The sequence below is a fragment of the Bos taurus genome, chromosome 18, assembly GCF_002263795.3.
Source record: "Bos taurus isolate L1 Dominette 01449 registration number 42190680 breed Hereford chromosome 18, ARS-UCD2.0, whole genome shotgun sequence".
Classification (NCBI taxonomy): Eukaryota; Metazoa; Chordata; class Mammalia; order Artiodactyla; family Bovidae; genus Bos; species Bos taurus.
Genome location: NC_037345.1, coordinates 65,730,070 through 65,741,718, shown reverse-complemented (window position 1 = coordinate 65,741,718; position 11,649 = coordinate 65,730,070). Strand labels below are relative to the sequence as shown.

The 11,649-nt window shown below is 54.4% G+C and overlaps 1 protein-coding gene across 1 annotated transcript; it reads left to right on the top strand.

Annotated features, from left to right (window-relative positions):
- SLC27A5 (solute carrier family 27 member 5) lies at window positions 1-8,840 on the top strand. The gene is made up of 10 exons (NM_001103273.2): window positions 1-714; window positions 1,061-1,270; window positions 1,594-1,752; window positions 5,509-5,633; window positions 6,681-6,875; window positions 6,956-7,046; window positions 7,614-7,812; window positions 8,072-8,169; window positions 8,281-8,411; window positions 8,492-8,840. Exons 1-10 carry the CDS (start codon window positions 27-29, stop codon window positions 8,666-8,668), a joined length of 2,073 nt encoding a protein of 690 aa, NP_001096743.1. The 5' UTR covers window positions 1-26; the 3' UTR covers window positions 8,669-8,840.
- Window positions 8,841-11,649: the final 2,809 nt, after the last annotated feature.

Sequence of the window (11,649 nt, the reverse complement as noted above, 5' to 3'; positions counted from 1 at the left end):
ATTTCCCGGAGTTAGGAGCAGGTGCCATGGGGCTCTGGAGGCGACTGGCCTTCTCGTTGTTGTTGCTGCTGCTGCTGTGGGGCCTGGGGCAGTCGCCATGGGCGGCGGCAGCGGCCCCAGCCCTGCGCTGGCTCCTGGGCGACCCGGCCTGCGGCCTGCTGCTGGGCCTGGCCGTGCTGGCAGGGCCCTGGCTGGGCCCCTGGACACCGCACTGGCTGAGCCTGGCTGCTGCGGCCCTGCTACTGACCCTGCTACCCGCACGGCCGCCGCCCGGGCTCCTCTGGCTGCCGGCCGACCTGGCCTACACCTTCCTGATGCTCCGCCTGGGCCTCCGCACCTGGGCACGCTTGCGGCGCCAGCCGCCGGACACCTTCGTGGACTCCTTTGAGCGGCGTGCACGGGCGCAGCCAGGCCGCACGATCCTGGTGTGCACCGGTCCGGGGGGCCGCGCGGTCACCTTCCAGGAGCTGGACACCAGGGCCTGCCAGGCAGCCTGGGCCCTGAAGGCTGAGCTGGCCGGCGTCGCGGGCCTGCGCGCCCGGGAGCCCACCGCCCTGCTGGTGCTGCCCTCGCAGATGCTCCCCGCCCTGAGCCTGTGGCTGGGGCTGGCCAAGCTGGGCTGCCCGGTGGTCTGGATCAACCCTCACGGCCGCGGGCCACCCCTGGTGCACGCGGTGCTGAGCTCCGGGGCCCGCGTGCTGGTGGTGGACCCAGGTGAGAACCCCTGGACAAGGGGGCCGGAGGGGCTGGGCAGCAGGCGGGAGAGGGCGGCGGAGTACTGCTGTCCAGGGGGTCCCAGTCGGGGCTGGCTCTTAAAACAGCCCACAGCCCGCTGGCTCTTAGGACCCAAACCCAGTTGCTGGACAGAAATGCTGAAGGTCCCAGAGTTCTGTTGATTTTTTTTTTCACCGTGGCTCTTTGCGGGCGTTTCGCACCCCAATACTCATTACAGGTAAGGCAGGTGCGCTTCGCGGCTGCGGGGGGCGGGCCTCGGCACGTCTCGCCCCTCCCACCGCAAGGCACCCCGCCCCCCTGAAGCTTCCTCTGACCCCTCCCGCAGAGCTCCGGGCAAACCTGGAGGAGGTCCTGCCCAAGCTGCAGGCGGAGAAGGTGCACTGTCTCTACCTGGGCCGCAGCTCCCCCACGCCCGGGGTGGGGGCCCTGGGCGCCGCCCTGGCCGCCGCCCCCTCAGACCCGGTGCCCGCCGACCTGCGGGCGGACATCAAGCTGCGAAGCCCAGCCCTGTTCATCTACACCTCGGGGACCACCGGTGAGCGTGCCCGATGTCCAGGCCCGACCTCTGAACTCTCCTGCTGACCTGATCTCAAGCCTGATTTGTGCCCTCAACTTGGCCTCTGAAACCCTCCTTGCCCCTGGATTGTGACCCCTGGCCCCAACGTTGACAGCCAGTCTTATCTGAATGGTCAGTGCCAGAACCTTGCCTCTGGCCGGTAAACAGCCGCTGAAACCCTGACCTTTGGAATTCATCCGCTGAACCCCGATGAAAACCCACCCACGCTGGCCATCTTTCCAGAGCCTCAAACCCCTGAGCTTGCGGGCCTGCCCTACCCTCCTCTCGCCTCTTCTCCCCAGGGCTCCCCAAGCCCGCCATCCTCACCTACGAGCGGGTGCTGCAGGTTGCAGGGATGCTGACTCTGTGCGGCGTCACAGCCGACGACGTGGTCTACACGGCCTTGCCTTTGTACCACACCATGGGGCTTGTCCTTGGAGTCCTCAGTTGCCTGGACCTTGGTAAGCCTTTCTTTCTTTGAGGTCCCCATTCAATCCACAGGACTCCCAGCCTGGATGTCAGGGTGGCAAGCCCAATAGGTTACCCAGAACCCCAGGTTCCCATCTTTGACAAGGGACAGAGAAGCCCAGGGCCACCTGGATAGAGGGACGGCCACCTGGATAGAGGGACGGACACCCGGGGAGTCCTTCGTGGCTGTGCCGCGGGCAGGAAGAAAGCGGCACTGCTGTGGGTGTTGGGTATTCCTGGCAGTCAGGGTCCCAGGTGGAGCCAGTGAAGGAACCGGCAGCAACCTTTCCTTCCGGTTGTCTCCCTAGACACCTGGCCACGAATTCAGTGAACAGAGCGCCTGGTCGGTTTTGTTGCCATTGTTGTTTCTGAAATTTTAACATGGAATATATTGAAATATCAAAATTTCTAAAGTTTTCTACATGAATCCTCAGGTACTCACCACCCAGCTGCAGCCGTTAGCAGCATTTTGCTCTTCTGTGTTTTGATTATCACCTCCCCTTTACTCTCACTTTTTACTCTCATTATTTCTTCAAAAATCTTAAAATCATGGGCCATTTCAAACATACAGGAAAGCAGAGCAGATAGTTTGATGAAGTCTCTGAAATCCTCACCCAGCCTCAACAATTGTTAACGTTGCCAATTTTATTTAATAGGAACTCTCTTCTTTCTGGATTATTTTGGAGCAGATTCTAGATACTATCTTTCTCTTTGTAAATACTGCAGTATGTATCTCTAATATGTAAGAACTTAAAACACCTGTGACCACTGTGATTAGCACACCTACCTGAAAAATTAACAGTAACTCTTGAATAATATCTGATGCTCACCTCATGTTAAAAACTTCCCAGGAGTTCCCTAGGAGTCCAGTGTCTAAGCCTGTGTGCTCCCACTGCAGGGGCCACAGGTTCGATCTCTGGTCAGGAAGCTAGAGCCCACATGCGGCAACTAAGACCCAGGGCAGCCAAATAAATGATTACATACATTTTTTAAAAATTAGCCCAATTATCTTTTTGCAGTTCAAGTGTTCTTTGTACTTGCTTGCTTGGTCTCTGTTCCTCTCCCTCCCACATTCCTGTTAAAACTAGATAGTCTTTCTAGAGATGTTTTCATTTATTTTTAAAACAGTTTTTATTTCTTTGGCCGCACCAGGTCTTTGTTGTGGCATGCAGGACCCAGTTCCCTGACCAAGGATCAAACCGGGGTGCCTGCATCGGGAGCATACAGTCTCAGCCACTAGACCACCAGGGAAGTCCCTGTTTTATTTTTACTTTTTTTTTTTTTTTTTTTTGCTCTTTACAAGAGACTCGCTTTTTTAAAATTTTTAACTGAAGGATAATTGCTTTACCATATTGTGTTTGTCTCTGCCATACATCAACATGAATCAGCCACGGGTATACATGTGTCCCCTCCCTCCCGAACCTCCCTCCCACCTCCCACCGCATCCCATTCCAGGTTGTCATAGTGTTTTCATTTATTTTAAAACAATCTTTATTTATTTATCTGGCTGCAGTGGGTCTGAGTTGTGTACTGCAGGGCCTTCAATGTGGTGCCTGGACTCTATTGTGGCCCGAGGCCTTAGTTGCTCTGTGGCAGGTGGGATCCCCAACCACGGATCAAACTTGTGTCTGATGCATTGCAAAGTGGATTCTTAACCACTGGACCACCCGAGAAGAATCCCCACGATGTTTTTCAGTTCAGTTCAGTCGCTCAGTCGTGTCCGACTCTTTGTAACCCCATGAATCGCAGCACGCCAGGCCTCCCTGTCCATCACCATTCCCAGAGTTCACTCAGACTCACGTCCATCGAGTCAGTGATGCCATCCAGCCATCTCATCCTCTGTCGTCCCCTTCTCCTCCTGCCCTCAATCCCTCCCAGCATCAGAGTCTTTTCCAATGAGTCAATTCTTCCCATGAGGTGGCCAAAGTACTGGAGTTTCAGCTTTAACATCATTCCTTCCAAAGAAATCCCAGGGCTGAATGGACTTCAGAATGGACTGGCTGGATCTCCTTGCAGTCCAAGAGACTCTCAAGAGTCTTCTCCAACACCACAGTTCAAAAGCATCTATTCTTTGGCACTCAGCCATCTTCACAGTCCAACTCTCACATCCATACATGACCACAGGAAAAACCATAGCCTTGACTAGACGGACCTTTGTTGGCAAAGTAATGTCTCTGCTTTTCAATGTGCTATCTAGATTGGTCATAACTTTTCTTCCAAGGAGTAAGCGTCTTTTAATTTCATGGCTGCAATCACCATCTGCAGTGATTTTGGAGCCCCCAAAAATAAAGTCTGACACTGTTTCCCCATCTATTTCCCATGAAGTGATGGGACCAGATGCCATGATCTTCATTTTCTGAATGTTGAGTTTTAAGCCAACTTTTTCACTCTCCTCTTTCACCTTCATCAAGAGGCTTTTTAGTTCCTCTTCACTTTCTGCCATAAGGGTGGTGTCATCTGCATATCTGAGGTTATTGATACTTCTCCTGGCAATCTTGATTCCAGCTTGTGCTTCTTCCAGCCCAGCGTTTTTCATGATGTACTCTGCATATAAGTGAAATAAGCAGGGTGACAATATACAGCCTTGATGTACTCCTTTTCCTATTTGGAACCAGTCTGCTGTTCCATGTCCAGTTCAAACTGTTGCTTCCTGACCTGCATACAGATTTCTCAAGAGGCAGGTCAGGTGATCTGGTATTCCCATCTCTTTCAGAATTTTCCAGTTTATTTAAATTCAGTTTAATTATTCTTGGGAAGAACTTTGGTGCAGTGCATATTGCTTCCTAATTTGTCACACCAGAGACTTCTTAAAACTGGGATCCCATTTTAGGCAAAGAAGAATTGGGACATTTTCATTGGAAAAATCCTTATCAACCTCCCCCCTGGTCTTAGCAGCTCTTGAAGCCCTTTCCAGAATCCAGGCATTTCACTTGGGGTTGCCAACAGAGCTGTTGCTTTCAAGGACCCAGCATCCATTTTCACAGAGAGGACATTATACTTCACCTCTGCCAAGATACAGCTTCGAAGAAGACACACACCTGCTCCCTTCCCAAGCACAGGAGCAGTCATCCCTCTGGGTGCAGGGCTGATGATATTAGCTTGTGGGGTTTTCTGAGGATTAGAGCTGAGGTAGGGAGAGTGCCATCCACAGGGCCAGCTGCAGAGGAGGGGATCAGAAAAAGAGAGAGCACTTTCCTGGAGTGACTGTGCATGCTAAGTTGCTTCAGTTGTGTCCAACTCTTTGTGACCCCATGGACTGTAGCCCACCAGGCTCCTCTGTCCATGGGATTCTCCAGGCAAGAATACTGGAGTGGGGTGCCATGCCCTTCTCCATGGAGTGACTGTAGTGGCCCCTAAGATGTACTGATCCACATGTCCATCTTTCACAACATCCATATATCCATCCAGCAACCCAGCCCCCATCACCCATCCATCCTTCTACCCACTATCCATTTGCCCAGCTAGATAGGCATTCCTAAGACATTTATCACAATCATGAATGACTCTTGCTCACAGCCCTCATTCAGCAGGGCTTTGTACCAGGCACTGAGCTTTCCACACATTCTGAACAGGATTTGGACTCAGGTTGGGCTGTGCTCTTCTCTTGGGGACAGTCCTGGCTGGGCCAGTGACACAGAGATGAGTGTGATGCCATTTTGGGCTTCATGGGCCACAGCCAGCTGGTCAGAGCAGCTTCTTACGGCAGCTCAGAGGCCTGACCTGAAACCCCTTCCTCTCCTCCCTTCCAGGGGTGACCTGTGTCCTGGCCCCCAAGTTCTCTGCCTCCGGCTTCTGGGATGACTGTCGGCAGCATGGTGTGACTGTGATCCAGTACGTGGGCGAGATCCTGCGGTACCTGTGCAACACACCCCAGGTGAGATGCTCAGAGAGCCCCCGAGTCATCCCAGTGAAGGTCTCAGGGAGATTCGGGCCAGGACTCACACAGTGGCCCTCAGGACAGGGGGTCCCACGCAAGGTTTCCCATCACAGCTGCTTTGAGGATCAGCTGTGCTATCTTGTGGTGGGAGGCGGTGGGGGGGTGACTTCACCTCTCTCAGCCTCAGTGTCCTCTTTGGGGAAACAGAATAATACCTCACAGGGGTGCAGCAAGAATCAAACATGTAAAGTACTGAGAGCAGGCTGTGGCTCGGGATAAAGTCACTAGACCTGAGCAGGTCTCATCCTATGGATTAGTGACACGTGGACCCCAGGTGATTCTCTCAAGGAGTGTGTGTTAGTCCCTCAGGTGTGCCCAACTCTTTGCGACCCCGTGGACTGTAGCCCACCAGGCTCCTCTGTCCATGGAATTTCCAGGCAAGAATAGTGGAGTGGGTGGCCATTTCCTTCTCCAGGGGGGGTCTTCCCAACCCAGGGATCAAACCGTGGTCTCCTGCATTGCAGGCCGACTCTTAACCATCTGATCCACCAGGGGGGCCCTAACGTCCCTCCAAATAAAATCTCCAGGTAACCACTCAGGAAAAGGTTCCTGGTAACTAACCCAAGTAAGGCCCCGGGATAACTCCTCAAAATTAACCTTCAAGTCAGTCCCCCAGGTTACCTTCAGGTAAAAGCCCCCCAAGTAACTCCTCCTGCTAAGGCCTCCAGTAAACACCCCCAGGTAAAAGCTTCAGATAACCACCCCTGTATAACACCCCAGAGGTCTCCCTTAGGTCAGACCCTATAGAAGCCCTCTGGCCACCCCTACATATTCCTCCAGGTAAGGTTCCCAGGTATCCTCCACAGGTAAGCCCTGCAAGTAACTCTCTCCAGGTATAGACTCCAGGTAACTACTCTAAAGTTAAGAACTCAGATCCCCTAGATACAGGCCCCCGTCACCTCCCAGGATAGCTCTCCTGGGTAAGGGCTACTGGGGCACACCAAAGGGCAGCCCCTCCTCACCCTTCTCGGGGTGTCCCTGCAGCGGCCAGAGGACCGGACACATAAAGTCCGCCTGGCGATTGGCAGTGGACTCCGGGCAGAAGTGTGGGAGACCTTCCAGCGGCGCTTCGGCCCCATTCGGATTTGGGAGATGTACGGCTCCACCGAGGGCAACGTCGGCTTCATCAACTATCCGGGGCGCTGTGGGGCCCAGGGCAAGACCAGCTGCTTCCTCCGAGTGAGTTGCTGGGCATGACGGAGCCCTGACTGGGGCTGAGCCCATCGGACCTCTGCTGATGCCTCCCACCATCTACCCAGATGCTGTCCCCCTTCGAGCTGGTGCAGTACAGCCTGGAGACAGAGGAGCCTCTGAGGGACAGTCAGGGCCTCTGCATCCCTGCGAGGCCAGGTACGGGGCTGGGGAACCTCCCCAGGTGTGCGAAGGGGTGAAAGCTGTGGGCTTCTCTGTGGCTGGAACAAGCCACCCGAAGCCTCGAGGTGGCTGACGCCCAGTGGTGGCGCCTGCAGTCCTCAGCCAGGCCCTGCATCCCTGGTCTGTCTGCCCACAGTCTGGGGCCTCCCTCTCAGCTGGTCGGTTCTGCCCAGCTTCTCTGCTTCAACCTCTGGCTCTGCTGCGTCTCTGGGTGTCCATCTGAGGTGTTCGCTTGCGCTTTCTGTGGAAGTCCCATCCTCCCAGGGATCCAGCTCCCGCCCTGAACCTTTTCCGAGGGTCTGCTCTCCTGGGGGCTGGCAAGCTCACAGCGGAATCTCTCTTCCCATCACCATTTGTGTCTCTCCCTTGTCCATCCTTGTTGGCCTTTTCCTCTTCTGAGGGGACTCTCTGATACCACCCTCATTTCCTGTCTCTGGATCCGTTTCTGGGTCTTTCTCTTCTCTGGCAGAGTCCGGGCCGTGGCCTGGGGGGCTCCTGACGCGCTCGGCCATGGCTAATGCCCGACTCCCGCTCCTACCCCAGGGGAGGCGGGACTCCTGCTGACCCAGGTGTTGCGTCACCAACCTTTCCTGGGCTACCGCGGGCCCCGGGAGCTGTCAGAGAAGAAGCTGGTGAAGAACGTGCGGCGCCCAAACGACCTTTACTACAACACCGGGGACGTGCTGGCCATGGACCACGAAGGCTTCCTCTACTTCCGCGACCGCCTTGGGGACACCTTCCGGTACCGCGGGGCTCCTCAGGGCCGGACGTGTGGATTCGGCGGGGGGGGGGGGGGGGCTTGGGAAGTGGGCGGGGCCTCTCCTACCAGGGGGCGGGGCTCGATGGTCAGGAGGCGGGGGCTATCCTTTCCAGGGGTGGGCCCCTCGTACATATTCAGGACGGGACAGGCCAGGGGCCTAGGGGCCAGGAGGCGGCGCTTGGTCAGGGGTGGAACCTCCTTTCCCGCGCCCTGATCCCAGGCACCTGCTCCACCCCCGCAGGTGGAAGGGTGAGAATGTGTCCACGCGGGAGGTGGAGGGAGTGTTGTCAGTCGTGGACTTCCTGCAGGAGGTGAACGTGTACGGCGTGCCTGTGCCCGGTGCGGAGGAGTGCACAGCCCTGTGCGAGGGGTGGGGGCTTGTTCCAGGTGGGGAGCCGCCAGGACCCGGGAGAGGGCAGCTGTGGTGCTGAGGTTGCACGTGCTCCCCAGGGTGTGAGGGCAAGGTGGGCATGGCCGCCGTGCAGCTGGTGCCCGGCCAGGCCTTCGACGGGCAGAGGCTGTACCAGCACGTGCGCACTTCTCTCCCGGGCTACGCCGCTCCCCATTTCATTCGTATCCAGGTGAGCTCGGGTGGCTGGAGGGGTGGGTGGGAGGCCCGGCAGGGCGGTTGCAGTCGAGATTACAGTCTCTCCCCACGCAGGACGCCTTGGAGATCACAGGCACGTTCAAACTGGTGAAGTCCCGGTTGGTGCGCGAGGGCTTCAACGTGAGCGTCGTTGCTGATCCCCTGTTCGTGCTGGACAACCAGGCCCAAGCCTTCCGGCCCCTGACTCCAGATATATACCGGGCAGTGTGTGAGGGAGCCTGGAGACTCTGACCTCCCATCAGCTCACAGGACATCCGAAGGCGCTCCACCCAACGCTGTTCCCCCCTCCCCTTGTCCCCTCACCCACTCCCCAAACCCGACGAGCCTGGCCTTATCCCCAGCTTCACAGGCTGGGGTGACCCTGGCCCGCACCAGAGCGAGAATAAACCCGGATGTGTACACGGATGTCTGTGTCGATGGGGAACGAGCCAGAGGTGTGAGGTCCCCCTGAGGGGCAGCCCTGTCTGGACAAGGCCAGGGGAATGCTGGAGCCAGCGCCACTCCAGGAGGAGACAACACTCCGAGTCTGCCTGTGGCCTCTGTCGGGGCTGGGCCGGGCTGCAGACGAGGATGTGGTCTGGAGAGTGTGGGGAGAAGCGCCGTGAGGGGAGGTCTGACAAGGGCCAGAGGCGAGGCTTCTGGAGAATGGAGGCCATGGTGTCTTGGGGCTAGAAGTGCCCTCGGGGGCATTGCAGGAGCCGCAGGCCGGCTGATGTCAGCAAGAGCAGCTGTGCTAGTAACGGCCCTGCTGTGGTCAGCTGCTCCTGCCATGTCTTGTGCTGGACTCTGCTCTCCAGGCGTCCCTGGGCTCCTGTGCCAAACAGCCCCTGCCAGCTGATACGTCCACTTCTCGAGCACGTGCCGTGCTGCAAGTGGGGTTAAGCTGTGGCCACACACACACCCCCACCCCACCCCCCACCCCGTGAGGCCCAGTTCAAGGGGCCCTGGCCGATGAGGCTGTCACTGTATTTCCTCTTGACAGAAGAGGTTAGCACCCATTCCGTCAACAGAGGAGCATATGCTGGGAGCCCAGAGAGCCACGTGGCGGGAGGGGGTGCATGCTGGACAGGAACCTGGGTTTATGGGTCCCCGAGCCTGCAGCATGGATTGACAGCTGTCCACTTCCAGGCTGGGTGGCCTGGGCAATGCCTAGAACCACTTGCCTCTCGAGTACTGGTTTCCTTCATTGTAAAATGGGCCTGAGGATAGTGTCCACCTCAACAGATGTTTGTGGATGTTAAAAAAAAAAAAGATGGAGGGCTTCCCTGGTGGCTCAGTATTAAGGAATCCACCTGCCAATGCAGGGGTTTGATCCCTAGTTGGCGATCTAAGATCCCACACCATGTGCCTTGGGAGCAACACACATGCCATGACTACTGAGTCCAGGTGCCACAACTAGAGAGAAACTCACACACCGTAACAAAGTCCCAGAGCAAAACAGAAAAAAAGTCATCTCAAGGTTACATGTGGAGTTAGCATAAGGTCAATTATCACCGTTACCAGGGGCGGCTGCAACCGCGCACATAGCGCGGGCAAATGCACCGGTCATAGCAAACAAGCTCTTCCAACAACACAAGAGAAGATGCAACACAAGGACATCACCAGATGGTCAACACCGAAATCAGGTTGATTATGTTCTTTGCAGCCAAAGATGGAGAAGCTCTATACAGTCAGCAAAAACAAGACTGGGAGGTGACTGTGGCTCAGACCATGAACTCCTTATTGCCAAATTCAGACTGAAATTGAAGAAAGAGGGGAAAACCACTCAGGTATGACCTAAATCAAATCCCTTATGATTATACAGTGGAAGTGAGAAATAGATTTAAGGGACTAGATCTGATAGATAGAGTGCCTAATGAACTATGGATGGAGGTTCGTGACATTGTACAGGAGATAGGGATCAAGACCATCCCCATGGAAAAGAAATGCAAAAAAGCAAAATGGCTGTCTGGGGAGGCCTTACAAATAGCTGTGAAAAGAAGAGAAGCGAAAAGCAAAGGAGGAAAGGAAAGATATAAGCATCTGAATGCAGAGTTCCAAAGAATAGCAAGAAGAGAGAAGAAAGCCTTCCTCAGCGATCAATGCAAAGAAACAGAGGAAAACAACAGAATGGGAAAGACTAGAGATCTCTTCAATAAAATTAGAGATACCAAGGGAACATTTCATGCAAAGATGGGCTCGATAAAGGACAGAAATGGTATGGACCTAACAGAAGCAGAAGATATTAAGAAGAGGTGGCAAGAATACACAGAAGAACTGTACAAAGAAGATCTTCACAACCCAGATAATCATGATGGTGTAATCACTCACCTGAAGCCAGACATGCTGGAATGTGAAGTCAAGTGGGCCTTAGGAAGCATCACTATGAACAAAGCTAGTGGAGGTGATGGAATTCCAGTTGAGCTATTTCAAATCCTGAAAGATGACACTGTGAAAGTGCTGCACTCAATATGCCAGCAAATTTGGAAAACGCAGCAGTGGCCACAGGACTGGGAAAGGTCAGTTTTCATTCCAATCCCAAAAAAAGGCAATGCCAAAGAATGCTCAAACGACCGCACAATTGCATTCATCTCACACACTAGTAAAGTAATGCTCAAAATTCTCCAAGCCAGGCTTCAGCAATACGTGAACCGTGAACTTCCAGATGTTCAAGCTGGTTTTAGAAAAGACAGAGGAACCAGAGATCAAATTGCCAACATCCGCTGGATCATGGAAAAAGCAAGAGTTCCAGAAAAACATCTATTTCTGCTTTATTGACTATGCCAAAGCCTTTGACTGTGTGGATCACAATAAACTGTGGAAAATTCTGAAAGAGATGGGAATACCAGATCACCTGACCTGCCTCTTGAGAAATCTGTATGCAGGTCAGGAAGCAACAGTTTGAACTGGACATGGAACAACAGACTGGTTCCAAATAGGAAAAGGAGTACGTCAAGGCTGTATATTGTCACCCTGCTTATTTCACTTATATGCAGAGTACATCATGAAAAACGCTGGGCTGGAAGAAGCACAAGCTGGAATCAAGATTGCCAGGAGAAATATCAATAACCTCAGATATGCAGATAATACCACCCTTATGGCAGAAAGTGAAGAGGAACTAAAAAGCCTCTTGATGAAGGTGAAAGAGGAGAGTGAAAAAGTTGGCTTAAAACTCAACATTCAGAAAATGAAGATCATGGCATCCGGTCCCATCACTTCACGGCAAATAGATG